At 45.6% G+C, this 24189-nt stretch overlaps 1 protein-coding gene across 1 annotated transcript in view; it reads left to right on the top strand.

Moving 5' to 3' along the window:
* Nucleotides 1–646: 646 nt before the first annotated feature.
* The window catches only part of MTERF4 (mitochondrial transcription termination factor 4), a 34942-nt gene continuing 11399 nt past the window's right edge, over nucleotides 647–24189 (top strand). Inside the window, exons 1-3 of the mRNA XM_077488450.1 lie at nucleotides 647–790; nucleotides 9437–9743; nucleotides 16565–16749. Coding sequence (XP_077344576.1) covers nucleotides 788–790; nucleotides 9437–9743; nucleotides 16565–16749 — 495 coding nt within the window. The 5' untranslated portion in view covers nucleotides 647–787. The remainder of the gene's footprint in view (nucleotides 791–9436; nucleotides 9744–16564; nucleotides 16750–24189) is intronic.

Below are 24189 nucleotides of genomic sequence, written 5' to 3' on the forward strand. Positions count from 1 at the left end.
CCTGATAGCAGATTTACTGCTACAGGGCGGTCACACTGGGCAGGATCACTTATGTATGTGATCCTGCATTTCTGGGTATCGGAGCCAATCGGCGGATCCGGCGGAGTCGCCTAGTGGTCTGCCTATGTAAGGCCAGTTTGCCATTCTGTCAGTGTGTAAGACATTGATCTTGTGTTCCTGCAAAGCAAGTACAGGGATCTATGGTTTCCCTTATTAAAATCACCTGCCCCACAGTAAGAAAACACTTGTTAGGCACACATTTAACCTATTGATTGCTGTAGATTTTATCCCCTTCCCAGCCAGTGTCATTAGTACAGTGACAGTACATATTTTTAGCATTGATCACTGTATTAGTGTCACTGGTTCCCACAAAGTGTCACTTAGTGTCCGATTTGTCCACCGCAATATTGCAGTCCCGCTACGAGTCGCTGATTGCTGCCATTACTAGTAAAAAAAATTATAAAAATCATGCCCCTGGATTTCATTTTGAAAACTGGTCACCTTAACTTAATAGTATAACAAATTGTATGGCGTATAGCATACTACTATACAAAATGAATCCAAAACTCACAGTTCTGTGAAGGCTGCTCTGGCCCAGAACGTTTACATTCATTTTAATTGAGTTTTGTGACGCTACAGGTCCTCCAGAACACATCGTGCAGCTTCCAGTGAGGCGGAACTCTTTAGCGAGGTTTCTGTTTCCCCGGAAGTGCTGTATATATCGGTGCACGGTATAGGTGAGACTTGCTGTGTGGGACAGAATAAAGGTTCGGACAGGAGTGTGATAATGGTGAGTGATTGTACTGTGTGCATACACACCGGATAGTCTGTATACCCCCGTTATTAGAGGCCTCCCATTTGTTCCTATATACCGGGGGCATTTGTACGAGCTCCCCCCTCGCTGGAGGACTACGAGTCCCAGAATGCACTGCGACCAGAGCTCTCCTTCACTAAGCTTGCTGTGTATGGAGGGGGTCAGGGCTGCGCACTCTTTTCTGTAACCTCTGGTAGACCCTAACTGGATGACACTTATTGTACTAAATAAAGTATTGTGCATGATAAACAGGGGCCATGCTATCCTGCAGCCAAGTCCTGTCCACATGTATGTTCTATGAGCTGCACATCATTGCAATGGCAGAATATGTCTACAATGATGTGACATTGCAGAGCACAATGTGTGGGCAGGATAGAGTGGTGTCACCCTCTACAAGGAAGTGCCTGTACAAGGACCTTCATGGTAGGATCACCAAGTATTACTTTAACCAATTGTCTACCAGGGAATTTTTTGCACACATGTTAAAATCTGCATTTTTTTTTTTTTTGCTAGAAACTACTGTAATCCCCCAAAAGTGTGTATTTTCTGAAAGCGGAGACCCTGGAGAATAAAATTGTGGTAGTTGTGTGCAATATTTTTATGTCGCAAAATATTTTTGCAGTTCTTTATCAAACACAAATTTTCAAGTAAAATACACTAAAATGAATTGTAGTGCAAACAAACACAATACAATACACAACCCAATTATTTGGTAAAATATAAAAGATGGGGTTGTGTTGAGTGAAGAGATACCAAACATGTCAAGTCTTAACCACTTTCACCCCTCCTTCCTTCCCAGGCCAATTTTCATGCTTTCAGTGCTGTCGCAATTTGAATGACAACACTGAACTCGTACTAAATTTAATTGTAACATTTTGTTCACACAATTAGAACTTTCTTTTGGTGGTGTTATACACCACTGTTTTGCTGAATAAACAAAAAAAGACTGAACATTTTGAAAAAACAAAACAAAACAATCGTTGTTTACGTCTTAAAATTTTACAAATAAATGTTGTTCATAAATCTAGGTCAAAATTTATTTTGCTACATTTCTTTTGTGAAAATAACCTGAATCGGTGTATATTATTTAGTTTGTAGGAAAGTTATAGAGTCCACAAGCTATGGTATATACTTGAAAATCGGTCAATCCTCATGTACTGACGCTCTCGTTTCTTGAGGCCCAAAAATGGTAGGATAGTACAAGTATCCCCCAAATTACCCCTTTCTGAAAAGTAGACAGTCCAAGACAGTACCATTATTATCATTATGACCATTTTTTTTAATTTTTTTTATGAAAACAGAAAAGAAGCTTTCCAACCAATTTAACCATGAATAATGGGCTTCAAATTATTGCTCTGATTCAGACCCCCTCGCATGCGTTTTTTTTCCCCTGACGCAGTAGCTCTGAGCTCAGCATTTAAGGGCTCGCTCCTGTGATTGTGAAGGGATACAGTAACAGCTGGGAGTCTCTTAGCAACGTCCTAGCAACAAGGCATGATGAGGAGATGCAATTTTTCAGAGTTTTCCAGTTTGGCTTCATGAGATCCGTAAATGGCCTACACCTATACGAACAGCATTATTTAAGTGTGTAACTACTAACAATTTCTGGCACAAAGACAGCGTGATCATGAGGGACAAACACCCGTATGAGGACACAATAATGGAATTCGATTTCTCAGTCCATAGGAAAGTTCATAACTTGGATACATAATTGGCGGCAGCTATCCTTAGAGTATAGCCAGCTCAGTGGGATAAGAACAAGGGAAAAGAAAAGGAAGCGCCACCTAAGTGTAGCAATTAAAACTAGTTTTATTCACAATAGTTTAAAACACTCGCAAGATAGTGTAGAAAGTGCGCTCATCACATATATTGGGAAGCAGCTCTGGTCCGTCCTGGAAACACCGAACTGTGGCGGGGAACCACTGGAGATGGAGGAGGTAGATGGATCCTGTTTCCACCAGAAAATCCAGGCAAACCATTGTGAAACGCACAGCGGATGTGACGTCACAGGAAGAGGAGAGAGAGAGGTTACAGACTATGCACTCGGAGCACCAGCTCCTTCTGATCAGGGGCTGAAAAATTCTAAGGCGCTATTTATACATAGGGGCAGGCTGTGGGACTACAGAGGCCAGCAACTCCTTTGATGCAAAAGTAAAGCAAATTGCTACACTGAGCAAAAAAAGACTGGACAATAATTACAGTGGTTGTAAACCCTTTACAACCACTTTCACCTAATGGTAAGCCTAGATTAAGGCCTACCTGTAGGTGCTGGTAATAGCTCCTAAACCTACACAGTTTAGGACATATTTACAATTCTCTGTACGATGAGTTGTTATGCGCATGCGCCGGTGTATTCGGCGCATATGCACTCTAGAAAGGGCACGCTGTGTCCTTTTATAGCTGGGGTCATGCCGTGACTCACATCACATGACTCCAGCCAGTCACAGAGCCGCAGTTCGCGGCACCGCAAAGGAAGAGGGGCGAAGATGGATGCTTCCAGACAGTGGGGACATCGCAAGCTTCTGTGTCAGATAAGTGACACATAATGGGCTAGTATGCTACGCGTAGTAACCCATTATGCTTTACCTTTGCAAGTTTTACTTCCTCTTTAAGAGACTTCTAGCCTTGATTTATACAAAATAAAAGGGCAATCATAAAATACCTAGAAAAATCAGGTCCTAAAAAGTAATAAAATGAAATAAAAATACTAATAAGATATATAACTGTATTGTTTTAAATAAAACATACTTTTAAACAATATTATGCATAGGGAACTGATATTTGGCGATACTATAGGTGATAAAAAAAAACCCCCAAATTTCACCTTTTTTCAAATGTATGTGAAAAAAGCCATAAGCGTCCGCTGTAAAAGAAAAATGAAGACAAATTAGATGGAAACCCATATAGATAGGGGTAAATATTGACGAATCCATGTATTAATGGATTATTTATACTCATGATAATAACCATAATATGTAATATATATATATAGAGCAAGGTGTGTACCTCCTATTTCCTCATTTAATCCTCCCGGAAAAGGGGTACCCAAAGAATATATCCAGTATGTTTCCTGCTGGTATAAATGTTTAAAACATTCAGCCACAGGAAAAGATCTGGGGATGGCCTCGATAACAGTCTTAAAGCTTAGTTCCACCCAAAAATGGGGGGGGGGGGGGGGGGTCGACATCAGGCGTCGTGATTAATGATGGATCTACACCAGTGTTTTTTGTTTTTTTAATAAAGGAATTGTAAAAAAAACTATCTCTGTTTTTATTTATTTTTGACACTTTTTGGGTGAATAAGTAGGGGTACAATTTAACCCTTGTCATTCACATGGGGGGGAGGCAGGATCTGGGGGCTCCAGTTTCTGATGAGCCTCCCTGCCCACAGACCCCCACAACCATGGGCAGCACTGATCTGTGTATTCTGCCAGCGGAGGAGTCAAAATCCAATTGCGCAGCGGGGTGGACTTCCCCACCCACATTGTCATTAGTGGCCAACTTTACTTTTCCTGTGTTTTGAGACTTATTCACACTTGTGCAAAGACCTGTACAGTTTTACCTTGGATTCCAAGCATAATTAGTTCCAGAAGAATGCTTGTAACCCAAGCACTCATATATCAAAGCGAGTTTCTTCATAGGAGTCAATGGAAACTCAGATAATCTGTTCCACAGTGAATGCAATTGTATGCAGGACCGCATGTGGCGCAGGGGGGGGGGGGGGGGGGGGTGTCGGATAGACGCCGAGGCACTTGGAGAGGTTCAGTTCAAGGATGCTTGGGAACGGAGTGTCACCTCTGGCCAAATGCGGGACTGCACACCCCAGAGGCTTGAATCCTGCTTGTCTTGCGAGACATCGCTCACAAACCTAGTCGGGATTTAAAAATAAAATAATAGCTTGTGTTGCGAAACGCTTGTAAACAGCGTTACTCGCAGCACTTGAAAAGCTCGGTTCTCTTCTCTGTAGAGCACACAGGAAACAATTGTGTTCACACTACAACAGAGTGGAGAGGTGAGGAAAAATACAGACATCTATATTTTTCTTTACCGAAGCACACCTGAGGTCTCCATCCATCCGCATGCTGCTATACACTGAACAAGGCATTCATTGGTTAACTTCTAATAGTTTCAGAAACTGCTATACTGGATGGCTCAGGACTTATTTTAAATGTACAAAAAAAATCCCCATAATACAAGCAGGCCATTGTAATAGACCCACATTGGCTGGGGATTGTTATCTTTCTTGAAAAACAGTGCACTGACAAAGGCTAATACAAATCCTTATAAATGACATATTGTATTATGTGTATTCACCAGTGAATCTGTACTGCCTCCATACAGGAAAAACAGCAGGTTTTCTTTAAAGACCACTGCACCAGATCCTTATAGTAATATTCCCCTCTTTCCCTGCTGCTCTATTTGACTGCTGGGAACAAATTCCTGGTACTTTCAGGTATGGGGAGCATGTGACTAACTTCCCTGCTTTCCACATTGGCAACACTAGTGTCTTGATGCTGAGGCATCCAAAGGGGAAGGGAAGGAAACGAAGTGGAGTTTGTGCAGCTAGTAGGGCAAATCCCAGGTTCGTTTTAAGATCTCCTTTAGTGTCCTATTGTGGTGAAAACATTGTTTGCTTTTCTTTATGAAAATGTTACAGTGATTTTATTGCATTTGTGTAAAATATGAAAAATCGTTTTTTATCAGTTCAGCCACTATAGAGAGGGTAATTTCTGCAGGGCTGGGACAAGGGGTGGGCAGGAGGGGTAGCTGCCCTGGGCACTGTAGTATTATGTGATGTGTGGAATCTCCACGAGGAGATTGGGAGGGGGAATTTTTGTTGGGTGGGGAGAACAGAGGGTAAATATTGGGGGGGGGGGGATTTATCTTATATTCACCGACCGACACAGCCCCTCCCTGTAACTAAATGGGTTGTTAGACCTATCACTGGAGATACTAGGCAAGTTGTAATACAACACTTCCGAAATTTTAGTTCCACCCATGGGGCGGTCCCTAGGGCACAACCCCACAGCCTGCTCAGGCAGAGCTCAGTTTTTTCTTGCTTAGTGAAGGAGATAGACCTAGGAACCCTGCGGGCCCATAGGTCCGTGGTTTTTTGACAGAAAGCCAGAAGCTTGGCTTTTTGCGCAAGATTAATGATCCTGTGATCTTCTATCAACAGCCGGCTGGGTGACAGGCTGGTTAACTTATCCTTGTAGTCTCCCCAGTCCGGCCAACGAGCGTGTGCAGGTGGCAGCTAAGGCTCGGCAGGCCACGACATACCTTAGCTCCAGAGGTGGTCGGTGAGCTTTATGCTCCGGGGCGTACATATGACCGGGCTACTGATGTCTGCGTCACAGTATGCCGAGGCCAGTAGTCTTCCCTGTACTGATCAGGAGCTGACTACCGTGGAATGTCTCCCAGCTTCAGGACTGGTAAGTACAGCTCTCCCTGCCTGGCAGGGTAGAGCAGCTGGGCATTCCCTGGGAGGTCAATTTGGGGACCCCCCTCTCTTCTCTCCCCGGTCCCTAACTCCCTCCTTTCCCCCCTCACGGGGGGGGGGGGCTGTACATGTGCTGAGGTGTGTGTGTGTGTGTGTGTGTGTCTGGGCTCTCGCCTGGGGGTTTTAGCTGTGCTGGGTGCCTGGGTCCTTAAACTTAGTTCCGCTGGATGCCTGTGTAGTCATGCCCCTGTTTTGGTGCAGCGCTGTGCCTGCCACATGTTCTCTCTAGTCCCTCAGAGCGCTGTTGGATGTGCGCGACCTCCCGAGCAGCGGCTGAGCTTCTTGTCCCCCCTTGGTGATTTATGTATGCCACAGGCGTGGCGTTGTCCGACTGTATCCTGACCGGACGCCCTTGAAGACTCATCGACCATGTGTGGAGGCACAGCCTGATTGCTCTCAATTCGAGCAGATTGATCGCCAACTCGGATTCTTCCATCGACCAGAGGCCCTGAGCCCATCACTCCACCCCAGCCGGATAGACTGGCATCCGTAGTTATCACCGTCCATTTCAGAAGAAGGAACGATTTTCCAGACTGAATCACCAGGGACCTCAACCACCAGATCAGAGAGTCCCTGACTGGCTGGCTCACCTGGATCTGTTGATCTAGGGACAACTGAGATTTGTCCCATTTCAACAAGATCTCCTTCTGCAGTATGACACATACCGGTGGGCAGAGCGACACATACCGGCCCTGTCGACCATTTACATACCGGGGGTGGAAAATTGGCAGGTGGACTATCTGAGTCGACAGATGCTGGACCCAGGAGAATGGGCATTGCATCCGGAGATATTCAGGCTGCTGTGCCTGAAGTGGGGCACACCAGATGTGGATTTATTGGCCTCCCGTCTCAATCGGAAGGTGCCAAGACTCGTGTCCAGGATGAGATCCGTGGGCAGACGCGTCAGACGCGCTGGTGGCTCCGTGGGATCAGTACCAGCTGATCTACGTCTTTCCTCCACTAAAACTGTTGCCATGTCTGCTCGCAGAGTAGAAGCCGAGGGGATTCCAGTAATCCTGGTTGCCCCAGATTGGCCTCAGCGGCCCTGGTACACAGACCTGGTGCGTCTGGTGGCAGACGCTCCCTGGCGAGAGGACCTCCTATCTCAAGGTCCAATCTTTCATCCTGCTTTACCATCTCTGGCTTTAACGGCATGGCTATTGAGAGCCAGGTGCTGAGGAACCGGGGTCTGTCGGACTCGGTGATTCCAACTATGTTGAGGGCGTGGAAATCTTCTTCACGGAAGATATACCATTGTACCTGGAAGGCCTACATCTCCATGTGTGAGGAGAAAGGATGGCATCCACGCTCCTTTTCTATATCCAGGATCCTGCTGTTTCTTCAGCAAGGAGTAGACCAGAAATTGGCGTTAAGCACCATTAAGGGGCAAATTTCAGCCTTGGCTGTCTTTTTTCAGCGACCCCTGGCATCTCACTCATTAGTGAATACCTTCGTTCAGGGGGTACGACATGTAGTCCCTTCGGTGTGTCCACCGTTACCCCCAAGGGATTTGAAGCTGGTGCTGTCGGCGCTTCAGAAGCCGCCTTTTGAAAATTCACTCTTTCACAGGAAGTGGTCTTTCTAGTGGCCATCACATTGGCCAGGAGGGTTTCGGAATTGGCAGCCTTGTCATGCAAGTCGCCTTATCTGGTCATCCACAGGGATAAGGTGGTGTTGCGTCCGCAACCGTCCTTTCTACCGAAGGTGTTCTCGGCTTTTCTTATCAATGAGGACATTGTATTACCATCATTGTGTCCTAAGCTGAAGCACCCCAAAGAGGTGGCCCTTCACGCTCTCTACGTGGTTAGGGCTCTGAAGGTGTATTTGTCTGCCACGGCTCCCTTTCGGAAGTCAGACTCACTGTTTGTTTTGGTGGATGGTCCAAAGAAGGGTATGGCGGTCTCATCGGCTACCATTTCCAGGTGGATCAGACAGATTGTAGTACAAGCCTACGCCTTAAGGGGGCAGGATTTTTGTACTCCTCGCCATAAAATCCTTTTCTCTGTAATTCATTTTCACTCCAAAGACATGCAGGTAGGTTAATTGGTTTCTGTCTAAAATTGGCCCTAGTATACAACTGGGGATCTTGGATTGTGGCTCCTTGAGGGTAGGGACCAATGTGAGTGTGCAATGTAAAGGGATAAGGACAATTGTAGACACTCACTCAGGTTGAACTGGATGGACTGATGTCTTTATTCAACCTTACTAACTATGTAACTATGTAACTATGTAATTCACCGACCGACACAGCACCCGCCCCTCCTTTTTCTCTTTACGTTTTACTGCTTGTTGATGTACTGTAGACGTAGAGTTCTGCCTGAGCGAGCTGTGGGGTTGTACCCTAGGGACCGCCCCATGGGCGGAACTAAAAGTTCTGAAGTGTTGTATTAAAATTTGCCTAGTATCTCCAGTGATGGGGCTAACAACCCATTTAGTTACAGAGAGGAGCTGTGTCGGTCGGTAAATTACAGAGAAAAGGATTTTACGGTGTGTACAAAAATCCTATTTTGTGTTGGTAGGGGGGATGGGGGACGAGGATTTGTGCTAGAACAGGTAACATGGGTGTTGAGATTTGTGCTAGTAGGGATGATTGGAGGGTATTTTTGCTAGAAGGGAAAATTGGTTGTGCTAGGAGGGGGAATTTGGAGTAGGGAGGGGGTTTGTACTCGAGGGGAGATTTTTTTGGGGGGGGGAGAGATTTGGCGAGAGAGAGTATTTGAACTCCACGGGGGAGGGGTAAATATTTGTGCTGGGAGGGGCAATTTGATAAGGGGGCTGGATTTATACTGGAAGGAGGGAGAATTTTATGCTTCTAGGGTAAGCATGAAGATCAGTACCCAATATTTTTTGGGGGGGATTTTTTCTAACACATAATGCTTTTTTGTGGGGTGGGGGGCACCGTTTGTGATGTTCGCCCTGGGCTCTAGATGACCCTTTTTCAAGCACTGCATTTCTATCCCTGCAATTGATAAGGAATCTGTCCCACAGGGACAAAATACTATAGTAAAGATTTAGGGCTTTACATCTTATTTATACAGAAATAGTTGTTTTGGATTCACTGTTTCTATCTTATGTGTTCCAAATGTGATACGTGATCAGCTTCTTAACCTGTGCTTCATTTAGGTGTCTTTATGTCTCAGAAACCGGCTTATTTTTGGTTGGTCAAGTCTATTCTTGAGACACTTGTCCATTGTTCCTGCTGCCAGACAAGAGCTTTTGGATCTAGGCTTCTCAGAGACACAAACTGAAAAGATCTTGTCTATGAAATGCACAGTACACAGCACTTCCACCATCAAGGAGCTGTGTGTGGTAGGACTGAACCACAAAACAATTTTAAGAATTCTTGAAGAGAAGCCAGAGATTCTGAAGACAAGAGCCAAGCAAGTGAGGGACAAGGCTGACACTCTAAGGAGCCTAGGACTGGGAGAAGGTAATCCTTCTTTTTTTTTATTTACATTTTTTTATAAAGACTTGGTTATTCACAAAACAATATATTGTATTATATAGCGCAACACTAACTTATTGATATGTAAAGGTAAGTTAAAAAGCAACGCCTTCTTGCTCTTCCGTATCTTAACCACTTGCTTACTGGGCACTTAAAGTGGTTGTAAACCCACTTTTTGGACTTCTACCTATAGGTAAGCCTAGAATAAGGCTTACCTATAGTTAGTGGAAATATCTCCTAAACGTGTGCTCCTGTGATTGGAGCAGAGATCAGTGATGTGTACAACACAGCCATGCCCCCCACAGTTAGCAACACGCCCCTAGGACACACTTAACCCCTAAACTGCCACCTAGTGGTTAACCCCTTCACTGCCGGTGTCCTTTACACGAATCACTGCATTTTTATAGCACTGATTGCTATATAAATGACAATGGCCCCAAAAATGTCCGATGTGTCCGCCATAATGTCGCAGTCACAATAAAAATCACTGATCGCCGCCATTACTAGTAAAAAGATTTTTGTAAACGCTATAACTTTTGCGAAAACCAATCAATAATCGCTTATTGTGGTTTTGGTAAAAAAAAAAAAAAATATGTAGAAGAATACGTACACTAGGAAAAAACTTTATTTTTAATTTTTTTTATACGTTTTTGGGGGATATTTATTATAGCAAAATGTAAAAAAAAAAGCGTTTTTTTTTTTTTTTTTCAAAATTGTCGCTCTTCTTTTTTTGTTTATAGCACAAAAAATAAAAACCGCAGGGGTGATCAAATGCCACCAAACTAAAGCTCTATTTGTGGGGAAAAAAAGGACGTCAAATTTGTTTGGGAGCCACATTGCACGACCGCTCAATTGTCAGTTAAAGCGATGCAGTGGCGAATCGCAAAAAGTGGTCTGGTCTTAAGCCAGTAAAATGGTCCGGTCTGAAAGTGGTTAATTGCTGCTGGGTTTTTATTTTATTTTTGCTAAAGAAAACAAAAAAGGACCGACAATTTTGAAAATAAACAAGTGTTTCATAGTTTGTTATAAAATTTTGAAAACCAGGTCATTTTTTCTCCTTCACTGATGAGCGCTGAGGAGGCTGCACTGATGGGCACTGGTAGGGGACACTGATAGGCAGCACTGATCTTTGGCACTGATTATGAGACACTGGAGGGCATTCATTGGCAGCACTGGTAGGTGGCACTGTGGGCACTGGCAGCTGACACTGATGGGCACACTTAAAATGCAGCCGCGGCTTTCTGTGTGAGGGACCAATGTCCCTCTGACAGAAGCCAGTGGCCGGCTTTTTTTTCCAGTGTGAGGGGAAAAAATAAATACAGATTACCGAGCTTCTGTTTACATCACGTGATCAGCTGAGTCCCCTTACTCGGATCTGTGGTCAGCCGAGTCTCATAGATTCAGTGATCACAGAGCACGCCACACATCTTGTATGTGTAAGATGCTTGGGGTAAAAAGGGCTGGTATTAGCTATCGATTTGCATGGAACAGTTTGGAGGGCAGGAAGCGCTGGTCGGCAGACAGAAGCACCTAAGCAAGGTGCCCAAGCGGTTCCGTCACACTGGGTGCAAGTGGTCCGCTTTTTACATGACCAAATGGGTTCCCCGTTGACCTTATGCCCTAAACAGTGCTTTCTGGGGTTACTCCCTGATCGGGACAGTAACAAACATCACATTTTCCTCCAGTTGTTTACGGCCAGACTGTTGTTGGCGAAGGTGTCCCTCCAACAGTCTAGGAATGGATGGTGGCTGTCAATCTTTGCCCTATAAGAGGGTCCTTTTTATATACACAGAAAATGTCCAGATAAATACCACAATATCTGGGATCGTTATTAGATCTAGCTTCCACATCCAGAGGAAGAACCAGTAACCAATTGAGTGTCAAATTGGTATAATCCACCTCCTTCACTGTTCATAGATAAATATGGATTGATGTGAGTTTTGCATTATCCCTGAATGTGTCCTATGATTATGGTTGTACCCATAGTAGCACACTGGTATGATTGCTCTTAGAACATTTTGTGAGTGGATTTTTGATATTTGTAGACCCCGGTTATTACAACTATTGTTTGCAACATCACACACCGTTCTATGTATTACTCATAACCTTCGTACATCTGTCTTTTTATTCAATAAAGTTTGCTGGATTAAAAAAAAAAATCATCACTTTCCTACATGAAAGTGACAAGCTCTTACGTTTTGGGAACGTACCCAAAATCCTCAGCTCCTCCCAACTGCTACAACCTTTACAAAGCTAAGTGATCATGGTACTCTCCTTCAGTGGATTAACCAGAATCCAGATAGGCCAGGTACTCCCACTACCATGTCTACCACTACATTCGATATGTCCCTCTTTTGACCCTGTTATTATAGAGGTTGCCAAACACCTGCCTAACCAACAGCCATCTGGGCCACATTCCCACAACTACTCCTGTCACCCTCTTGCTCTATTCTACACACTAACTTGCACTCACTGGCCACTTTATTAGGCATGGACATGGCCAGCAACAATACTCAGGCTGTGTCTTTTAAACAATGCTTAATTGGTAATTTTAGGGGCCCAAAATGTGCCAAGAAAATTCCCCCCACACCATTACACCACCTGACTGAACCATTGATACCTCAGTTTTGTAGAAAAACCATGAATATCCCAAAAAACATGAGGGGCCTCTGTGTCCCGTGATGTACTCCAAAAAAGGCATTTTACAGGTAAGTATGATGAAAAAAAATTTCTTTATTGTACATCACAGGACACAGAGCAACCATTATAATGACAATATGGAATGTCCTAAAGCAATGCACTTGAGGGAAGGGAGACACAATCACAGAAACTGCCACCCGAGAAGGACTCCTTATGCCGCCCAAAACATACTATGGCCAAAGCAGTATCCACCGTGGCTTTGCTATCTATCTGGTGAAATTCTGTGAATGTATTAACAAAAGACCATGTAATGGCCTTAAATCCTGAGCCACTGACACCTGATGGCCCAAGATGCCCCCCACATCTGGTAGCAAGTGCTTTTACCAAAAAAGGGTGGGGGACCTTGCCCTTTCAAGCCATAGACTCGAAGAATTAACTGACTGAAAATAGTTAACTTGCATGCCTCCTGCCCATCCTGGGCTCTACTGGCAGCACAAACCATGATTCCTGACCTGCACCAACAAATCAAGTGGGGGAGTGGTGCCAGCAGTAGGAAAGAAGAGATCTTTAAGTCTGTGTGAAGCAATACACTAGGTATAATAGTATATGGCTGCTTTCACACTGATACACTATGATTTACCCACATTGCGGGTGCAGTGCAGTATTACTGCAGCTTTCCTCCAGGATAGCTGCACTTGGCCATAGACTTCTATTATATCCTGCAGGTTCGGTACGCTTTCTGAAAGTGCACCAAAACTCCTCAATGGAGGAGCTTTGGTGCGCTTTCAGAAAGTGCATCACACTTGCAATATATAGTAGAAGTGCGCTTTGCCATAAAGTTGCAGATGCACTGTGTTGCACCCATGATGTGGATAAACCCCAGTGCATCAGTGTGAAAGCAGCCTTTAAGGGGCCTCAGAACAGTAAGGGTTCATTCACAAGTTCAGCAGGCACCGCTGCTCTCCATAAAAGTGATCGAAGTGTGTTTGACTAGTGCTAAGGTGGCAATATGTTGCCTCCTCACCACCTGATTTAAACACACGATTGCCGTGGAATGCACACGATTGATACAAGGTAGTATGGTAATTAAAGGTTTAAATCAGGTGTGAGGAGACGTCATTGTGCCCAGTGTTTCTCCCATGTTGTTCAGGAAGATCTCCACCCCTTTAAGGTTGCCTACCCCTGCACTAGAGGGATCAACAGCAGGAGGAGGTCCGGATTCCCCTATATAGATCTTTAGTGAAACCTCATTTAGAATACTCTGTCCAGTAACTCGGTTGTTAAGGATGTGGTGGCCCGTTTCCCCGCCCGCTTCTTAGCAACCGGCTATATACAGCGAATGTAAAAAAAAACACAGACCCCTATCTGAGCATGCAGCCCGGCAGGTCAGAAAAAGGGATGGGACGAACGAACGAACCCCCCGAACCTTGTCTCCACATGTTGATGGGGACAAGGGCCTCTTCCACACAACCCTGGCTGGTGGTTGTGGGGGTCTGTGGGCAGGGGGCATATCAGAATCCTGAAGCCCCCTTTTAACAAGGGGGATCCCAGTCCCCCCACCCCATGTGAATGAGTTTGGGGTACATTGTATCCTTACCCATTCACCAAAAAAAGTAGTGTAGTGTGACTAGACCATTTTAGACAAATCCTTTAATAAAAAGTGTCTTTTTTTCTCCGTCTTCTTTTTCCGGTCTTCCTGCCGTTGATCCCCTAAAAATAAAGTGACCCTCCTTCAATGCTGGGTCCCACCATTCTGTCCGTTCTGATGTCCCGCATTTCTTATATCTCTATGGAGCATGGCATTCGGATGGCATCATGCATAGACCCTGCCCTTGTGATGTCACCGCCGGGGACATGTTGGGTCCGTAATATCACAAGGGGCGGGTCTCCCTGCCCCATAGTTATATAAGAAATGTGCGACATCAGAGCAGACAGATCGGTGGGACCCAGCATCGGAGGAAGGTCCCTTTTTTAAAAAAAATTTCCTTGGGTTGGTGGCAGAGGAGGAAGACTGGAGGAAGAAGAAGACGAAGACTGTGGAGGAAGAAGACGACTGTGGAGGAAGAAGAAGACGGAGGGAGAAGACCTTTTTAATAAAGGACTTGTAAAAAACTGTCTCTTGTCTTTTGTCACACTACACTACTTTGGTGAATGGGTAGGGGTACATTGCCCATTCACCAAAAAAAGTAGTGTAGTGTGACAAGAGTACCCCATACTCGTGCACATAGACAGAGCCCCTCTGCCCCTAAGCACCCCTCATGTTGAGGGCATGCGGCCTGGTATGGTTCAGGAGGGGGGAGGGGGCGACAACTAGCTATATACACTGAATGTAAAGCCAAAAAAAAACGCAAAACACAAAATTGCAGTAAAATGCAGTACTTATTGCGTTTTTGGATGCGGGTCGATTGAAGTCTATTACATGCAAAACGCTGCATGCTGTGGGAAAAAAAGTCCCTGTCCCTTTCCAAAAACGTAGAGGAACAAAAATGCATTGATGTGAACGTGTTCCATAGGAACCCATGTTAAATATAATGTCCTAATGTTTCTGCAAAAAGCATGAAAAAACTCATTAGTGTGAATGGAGCCTTAAGTAGGATAAAAAAAAAGCAACATACTCCTTATTGTTTCTGTGCCCTACTATGGACATATTTATTATATAATACAGACACAGGGGAACTTATTGATATAATACAGAGGGGATGCAGGGCTGGTGCAAGAATTTTTGACAACCCAGAGGAGACCTCATCTTGCCCCCCCCCGGCCCCGCCCCTGAATCCACCCCCTTTGCCTGAGCATCAGTGTGACAGGAGCTAGAGGAAGCATGCGGCTACAGTAGAGAGCACTGATCAGAGGCACGCAGGGGATATTTGCTTCCATTCCATCAGGACATGTCCCCCAGTGCAGCGCCTCTTTAATGACACTACAGAGCGGCTGCCTGAGTAACATGCAGCAGATACATCCCCCTAGATGTGCACACTTTATTCCATGAGTGCTCACTAGAGGTTATAGCATTTATTACAAAGGTATTCATAGCAGCAGTGCACCCTAGGCAGCCGCCTAGTTTGCCTAGTGGTAGCACCGGCCCTGAAGGAATGGGAGCTTTTAATAAATATGAAAGCGGGGGGGGGCAGACGCTGACACAAGCAGACATTTAGAAACTGGAAGGGGCAGAGGATGGAGGAGAGGACACTGGAGACGTGTATGCTGACCATGGTGTCAGGGCTCAGCAGCCCTGATATATTGGAGTCAGCATTCAGGGGGTAGGGTATAGCCAGGCAGGATCAGACAGGGGGCCAAATGACACAGCACAAGCATTGTGCTGTTTAACATGCTTTAAGGGAACAGGATCTGTTTTTTTTTTTTTTTCTTTCTTTTTTTTTTTTTTTTTGGGGGGGTTTACAAATGCTTTAACAACTTACGATTAAAACCAATGGCCACTACTTTGCACTCTTATTAGACCTCTTTGCTCCTCTTCAAAAATAAACTCCACTCTCTTGGCCTCCCGGACACTGCTGTTTCCTGGTTCTCTTCCTACCTAAGTGTTTTTTTTTAGTATCACCTACAACTCTATCTCCTCTCCTCTTTCTGTAGAGGCTCTATTCTCAGACCCCTTTTATTATCCATCTACACCTTGGGCAATTGATAACCTCCCATGACTTTCAATACTATCAACATTCTGATGACACTCAAATCTATCTCTTCTCCACCCCTTACCCCACCAGCCTCCTTGTACATCATTAACTTGCTGGCATAGCATTTTTTTACTTTTTATTTTATTTTTCATTTTACTATTATTATTTTTTTCCTTTTTATTATTGATAGTAATTTATATATTTAGATTAGTCATACATATGTTTTTATCTTCTGTAATAAAGTATGCAATTTTTAATGATATATATTGTTGATTAGTTAAGGCTTGTTGGCAACACATGATACCCAATGCAATTAAAAACGTATTTAGTATAATGATATTGATAAAGCCTTAGTTAATTGTGCATGTTTCTATTCCTGATTTCCCTCTGCACTTAATTAATTGGTGAATTTGTTGTAGCAGTAAAAAAATATATATATATTTTTCCATATTAAATATCATAGTATTAATTCCTGACAAATGAGACCTCTTCATTACGGTGTACATATTCTTTCTCCCCTCTCTCAATATACAGGATCTCTTCAGAACTCTCTGTCCAGATGCCCCTCCTTACTGTCCATACCCCGCTCCCGCCTGTTAGCCTCAGTGCAGTGTCTGAAGACTCGGTGTCAGTTCTCATCTCAGCAGGTACAGAAAATCCTTAACACCACACCAGAAGCCCTAACACAAGATCCCAACCATCTAGAAGTGCTCTTCCAAGTGAGTGTGACCTAGATTATCTTTAATGGTTATTTTTCTTAATCGTACATCACGGGACACAGAGCCATAGTAATTACTATGTGGGTTATAGGCCACCTTCAGGTGATGGACACTGGCACACCCTAAGACAGGAAGTCCACTCCCTATATAACCCCTCCCACTACTGGGAGTACCTCGGTTTTGTAGCAAAGCAATACACGTGTATACCAGAAAGAAGGGAGGGACCTCTGTGTCCTGTGATGTACTTAAAAGAAAATGATTTTACAGGTAAGCTGTTATAAAAATCCTTCACGAGTAAAGATGTGCTATGCTGAGCTCCACTGGATTGTTCCTTGCTGGGGCTAGCTATGCAGCCGGATCCATTCAAAGCATCTTTTTAGGCTGAATTGAATGGTACCTGGGTCTCGTGCCAGAAGAAACGAGGTTTAACCCGTAACGCTTCTCTTTCTAGAGAGTTAAACACTGGGATCCAGTGCTTTTTGTTTTTTTCAGCCTAAAGTTTTTTCTGGCGGGGTGTTTTATGGGTCTAGGAGTGTGGATCCCCCAATAAAAAAGTTCCTGAAGGTTTTTTAATTGGAATCCACTGTGAGAGTTAAAGATGGAGTCTTGGTTTTACCGCAGAAAACCCTGCGGCAGGAAAGGCAAGTGGAGATTCTAAGGAATTTTTTAAGCTTCTTATGAATTGTCTCCTTTAAAAAGTAAATGTTGTCATGCCTAAAAGTCACCACTGGGGGCTGTATAGAGCACATACCTTGTCATGCTTTCCTATGCTGTGTCACGCTGTCTCAGTAGAAGCTGCAGATTCCTCCAGCGTGCAGCCCCAGAATTCTAGCAAGATTGGGGGGGATTTTCTTACAAAAACATCCCCCCCCCCCCCCACTGGAACTGCAGAAAGGAAAAAATTCTTCCTAACAATTACCTGGAAGGTGGTAACAACAGATGCCAGCATTTCGGGTTGGGTTGCAGTTCTGGAATACAAACAGAAGACAAAAAACAGCGCCAACCTAAGTGCAGTATTTCAGATCACAGGTATTTATTCATAAAGTAATAGACTCACTCTCTGTTGGAATAGTTCAGGCACATCACGTTTACGTGGAAGAGAAGTTTGTGGGGGACATCACAGGGCTCCCGGGGAGAAGCGGTCCTCTTAAGCTGTGGGTTCCCGTCCGGTGGCGCCGGTGGTTCCCAGCATCTCCGGCTCGGTGTCGCAGCGTCACGGAGGTCAGCTGGTGGATTGTTCAGGGTCGCGCTGTGATGACGTTGTTGCATGCATTCGGAGCATGCGTGCTCCTTCATCAGGCATCCTCTTTTCCCTATGGCTATAACTTACTATTTTTATAACTGCGCAATCTACTATTGGCTATAACTTACTATTTTCTATCAAAACCTGCACAGTTAACTATTGACTATTATCTACCATACTTATTAAGAACTGCAGAATTTTGTGGATCAGTCTGCAAAAGTATCAGATTGGAAACCCAATACTGCTGTATACCAAAGTCACAGTATATACCCCTTATCTCCCTATCTCACCTTTTCCCCCCCCCTTTTGGTTTTTTTTTTCCTCCCCTTCCCATTAGCCTCTCCCATCCTGGATACATATAACCCAGCAGCGCAACACAAAAAAATTTTGTTTCTGTTACTTTGTATATGCAGTTCTGGAATAGGCAACTGTCCAAGGGAAATGTTCCAGATCAGAAATTACCTTGCCCATCAAGAATCTAGAGATTCGGGCAGCGCGCTTGGTCCTGAGGGCCTGAACGTTCAGTTTACGGAATTGGATCCAATCCAACAATGCCACAGCAGTGGCCTATATCAATCACCAAGGGGGCACAATAAGTCACGGGGCCCAGAGAGAGGAGAGAGAGAATCATATCCCAATATACCTTGCCTATCGGCAGTCTTCATTCCAGGAATAGAGAATTGGCAGGCAGACTACTTGAGTCACCAGCAGTTGTTCCCGGGAGAATGGTTTCTTCACCCCGATATCTTTCTGACGGTATGTCAAAGATGGGGGGGTTCCAGATGTAGATCTGTTTGCGTCCAGGTTGAACAAGAAGATTGACAACTTTGTGTCAAGAACAAAAGATCCGCTAGCTTGTGGAACAGATGCCTTGATATGCCCGTGGAATCAGTTTTGACTGATTTATGCATTCCCTCCTGTTCTGCTGCCTCCACAACTTCTTCGCAGAATCAAGCAGGAAGGGAAGTTGGTGATTCTTGTGGCCCAGGAGATCTTGGTTTGCAGAGATCATAAAGATGGTGGTAGGGGACCCATGGACCCTACCACCACGTCCAGACCTTCTCTTGCAAGGTCCATTATTCCATCCTACCTTACAAATGCAAAATTTAACAGTTTGGCTATTGAGACCCACATTCTGAAGAAGTGTGGGTTGTCAGGTTCAGTGGTATCTACCTTGATTGATGCAAGGAAGCCGGCCTCCAAAATCATATATTATACAGTCTAGAAGGCATATGTCTCCTGGTGTGGCACCCCAGGAAGTATGTCATAGGTAGAATCCTTGACTTTCTGCAAATAGGGTTAGAAATGAAGCTGGGCTTGAGTACTATCAAAGGCCAGGTCTTGGCCTTATAGGTATTATTTCAGCGACCACTTGCTTTGCATTTGGTTCGTAGCTTTATTCAGGGGGTAACGTGGCTTAATCCTCCAGTTAGGTCATCCCTGAACCCTTGGGACTTGAATTTAGTTCTGTCAGCATTACAGAAACAGCCTTTTTAGCTGATACGACATATTCCCTTGGTCCTTTTGACAAGGAAACTCGTTTTTCTGGTAGCCATATCTTCTGCAAGAAGGGTATCAGAGTTGGCTGCTCTTTCTTGTAAAGAGCCATATTTAATTATTTATAAGGATAAGGTAGTATTTCTTCCTCATCCTAACTTTCTACCGAAGGTAGTGCCAAGTTTTCATTTAAACGAGGATATTGTTCTACCTTCATTTTTTCCAGAACCTGGTTCTACGGAAGAGATGTCACTACATTCGCTTGATGTGGTGAGAGCAGTCAAAGTCTACTTTAAGGCGCCTTCTCAGATTCAAAAAACCGATGCTTTGTTTGTATTGTATTGAAGGTCCTAAAAGAGGACAGGTAACATCGAAATCTACTATTTCTAAATTGATTCGATAAGTAATTGTTCAAGCTTATGGTTTAAAGAGGAAGATTCCGCCTTTTCAAATCAAAGCGCAATCCACAAGGTCTGTTAGTGCTTCGTGGGCAGTGCATCACCAAGTCTCCACGGCTCAAATCTGCAAGGCTGCAACTTGGTCTTCAGTCCATACATTTACTAGACTCTATCAGGTAGATGAAAAAAATCATGAGGATATTGCCTTTGGGTGCAGTGTGCTGCAAGCTGCAGTATAAATCCTCTAATCTCAGGGTGCCCTGATTTTGTTGTCTCCTTCCCTTCAGTTGGCATAGCTCTATGACATCCCACATAGTAATTACTATGGCTCTGTGTCCCGTGATGTATGATTAAGAAAATAGGATTTTTATAACAGCTTACCTGTAAAATCCTTTTCTCTTATGTTCACCGACTGACATAGCGCCTCTCTTACCCATTGGGTTGTTATGCCACCTTTAGGAGAATACTAGGCATTACATGTTATGTAAAACACAGAACTTTTCAGTTCTGCCCAGGGGGCGGTCCCTTAGGTAACAACCCCCCAGCCTGCCATGCAGCCATCAGTTTTATTGTGAAGGAGAAGGACCTAGGAACCCTAATGGGCACATCGGTCTGTGTTTTTTCTGCAGAAGCTTTGTTTTTTGCGCAAGATGAAAGATCCTGTGATCTGCTATCAACAGCCGGCTGGGTGACAGACTGGATACTCTTATCCTTGTAGTCTCCCCAGCCCAGCCAGCGAGCGTGTGCAGGTCGCAGCTACGCGCTAGGCCGGCCACGACGTACCTCCGCTCCAGAGGTGGTCGTGAGCTTTTATGCTCCGGGGCGCACATATGACTGGGCTACCGATGTCTGCGTTGCAGTGTGCAGAGGCCAGCAGCCACCCTGTACTGATCATAGTGGGTCTGTAATGGAATGTCTCCCAGCTCTTCAGGACTGGTAAGTACAGCTCTCCCTGCCTTGGTGGGGCTGAGCAGCTGGGCATTCCCTGGGAGGTCGATTCGGGGGTCCCTCATCTCCCTCTCTTCTCTCTCTGTCCCTATCTTCCCTCCCCCCCGTGGGGGATGCTGCGTGTGGCTGCTTAGCGGTGTGTGTGTGTCATGTGCAGGGGCTCTCACCTGGGGGGGCTGCAGTGGCTGGCTGTGTCCTGAGTGGTGTTTTTTCATGTCCCTGGGGGTGCCTGTGAGGCTGTGCCTGTGATCTCTGCAGCGCTGATCACCGCCATTTTCTAGCTCTGTCCCTTATGTTTTTTTCAGTGTCAGTGCTTTATGTCCTTATGCTGGATGCTGGGCGGCCATTTTCTTTGTGCCTGAGCACATTGCAGAGCGGTTTCAGTGCCATTAGCAGCAGCTTTGAATGACACAGAGCAGATTCCTCTGCACCTGGGAGCTGACAGAGAATACGGGCACTACTCGCTGGACAGCGCAGAACCTGTGGGGTGGTGAGTCCTGCGGGAAAGAGCCCCTCAGCCAGCAGCAGTAAGGAGAGTGGGATCATCACTGTCCTAAGTCCCCTTCAGGTGGCAGACAGGGTAGGGTCAGCATGGCTTCCGAAACTGGCGTTTCTTCCCCCGAAATCCAGGCAATTGCAACCGGTTCGCCTGCGGAATGTACAGTGCCCTTGGGCGCTTTGTCGGCGGTCCTCAATTCGTTCATTGCCAAGATGGAGGCGGTGGGTGGGTGCAAAGGTGCTAAAAAGTGGCCCCTGCCCCCCTCCCCTGGGGAGAGCTCTGATGCAGACTCTTGCCCTGCTGAGGCTGGTGACCCCTGCTCTGTCGTTTCGGATGACGCTGACCAGGACCGTTGGGACAGTGAGGATGAGTCCGGGTCCGTGCGCGACACAGCGCTTGTTGGAGCACTTATCACAGCTGTGCATGATACCCTGAAGATGCAGGAGCCAGCAGATCCCTTTGCTGATGTAGCGGCCCCTTTTGGGTCCCGTAAGCCAGCCCGTTCACCTAAGGTGTTCCCGTATCTGGCTTATTTGGCAAGTTCATTTACAAGGAATGGGGTCGACCGCAACGGACCTTTTCGGTCCCCAAATACATGGCGGTGCGTTACCCCTTTGAGGAGAGGCTTCTAAAAAAGTGGTCGGCTCCTCGGGTCGTGGACCCCCCAGTATCCAGGTTAAACAAAGTAACCAGGATCCCGGTAGAGGGGACTCCTGCATTTAAGGATCCCACGGACAGCAAAACCAAGGCAGTGGCTCGTTCTTTGTTTACGGTTGTGGGGTCAACCATGCGACCAGTACTGGCATCCGCACTTGTGTCGCAGACACTGAGTGGGCACCGTTGCACCACGAATTGGGAGAACAGCAGGCTTCTCCTGTCTGCATGGAACTAGCAGACCAACTAGTGCAAGGCCTTAAGTACGTTTGTGACGCGGCCCTGGATACCCTTCCCCTGTTATCCAGGGCTTCAGTGTAGGGCTGAAACGATTAATCGATATTATCGATAATGAAAATCGTTGTCAACAATTTTCATTATCGATTAGTTGGTCCGCACTATGCGATCCGCGGAGTGGGCTTCGGCCTACCTCCAGAGCTGGCGGCCATCTTGGTACACCCGGCGGCGGCGGCGGCGAGCTGCGTGCTGACGTCACCCCCAGTGTGGCATGCTGCATACTGTAATGCTAATGATGAGAGGAGAATTATCATTGTATTTAACATTGATGTCAGCACTATAAACCAGAGTATGAAGATTTAGGCTGCAAATGCTTTCATATCAAAGCTACACATCATTTAAACCTTAAGCTATTGAGAAATATATGCACTTGCTAGAAATTGTTTTATGCTAGAGCCGCACAGGGTATTTTTGTTATGCTTATGCTCCTGCTCTCTAGCTGCCTTGTTACCTCCTCCTATGCTTGCCTTCGTCAGGCTGGATTCACACCTATGGCATTTTTACTGCATTTTGCAGATTTGCAATACAGAACGTGTTCCATAGGAAACCATGTTAAATGGACTGTAGTGCAAATCTGCAAAATGCAAAAAGCACTAAAAATGCATAGGTGTGAATCCAACTTATTTGAAGAGGGAGCAGAGACGTGGCTTACCAGCACTATTTGTGTCTATGAACACACGCAGCCTGGCTTGGGAATGCAAATGCATTAGTACCTGCTTAGTACCCTGCTTGCTAAGGAGGCACCCAAAGGTGGGAGGAGCAGACAGCGTAAGCAAAAGATTTCCAGAGGAGGAGGTGTGGGACCTTTCTGTGCGTCATCGTTGCACAAAGTGGCTAAATATAACCTTTTTTATTTTAACGTAAAGAAAAAAAATGTTATCCTTTAGTATCACTTTAACCTTTTTATTTTCACCACAATTAAACAAGTCATTGCAAAATCTTATAAATCCTAGGCTCTAAATTTCCACAGTGAAAAGCAACTGCCTGTGCTGCTTTCGGCTCCTCCTCTCCCCCTCTACCCAGCAGCCTTCTGATAGACCCGCCGCAGAGCGCAGGCGTGGCAAGCCCTCGCCGGGCCGCTTTCCAGCGCTGCCGTGATTGGAGGTTGTGCTCTGCACATGCGTGCATCCATCTCCCGGCTTCGGGGTGCCCTTCTCTCCATTCGGAGGAGTCGGCCGAGTCACGTGTGGCGGGTCTGGACTGAGACTTCGCACCACACCACCCCGGCACACTGAGGAGGAGCCGCTGTCACCATGAAGAGGTGAGAAAACCCGAGACGCCGGAGGGGAGGAGGGGAGCACTGAGAGGAGGTGGGGCAGTGACACCATGCGAGAGGGGAGAAATGTGTCATCTATACTGGGGGGGACACGTGTGTGTGTGTGTGTGTGTGTGTGTGTGTGTATATATATTTCTCCCCTTTTTCAGTTTTTTTTAATCGATTAATTGAAAAAATAATTGGCCGATTAATCGATTATGAAAATAATCGTTAGTTGCAGCCCTACTTCAGTGTCAGCAGTGGTGCTGAGGTGCCTGATTTGGTTGAAATGCTGGTCTGCTGACCAGGCATCCAAAAAAGCCCCTAAGGTTCTTCCCTTCCTTGGCGACCAACTCTTTGGAGCCTCTTTGGATGACATTATTAAAAATGCCACAGGTGGTAAGAGTACACTACTCCCACAGGCCAGGAAGGCTAAGGAGCCACGCCGTAGGCAAGGGCCCTCTTTTTCCACTCACAAACGGCTTTTTCGTCCGCCCAGAGCTTTGGCTAAACGTCTCTAGCCCGACAGGACGACCACGGAAGAACAGAAACGTCCCTGGAACCGCAAGCCTGCAAACAAAAGTGCTACCGCATGAAGGTTTGCCCCCACCCATGACTCGGGTGGGGGGTCTCCTTCGGGAGTTTGCAG

This window comes from Lithobates pipiens, unplaced genomic scaffold (genome assembly GCF_037356315.1).
Source record: "Lithobates pipiens isolate NorthernLeopardFrog02 unplaced genomic scaffold, aLitPip1_a1.2 Scaffold_18, whole genome shotgun sequence".
Lineage (NCBI taxonomy): Eukaryota > Metazoa > Chordata > Amphibia > Anura > Ranidae > Lithobates > Lithobates pipiens.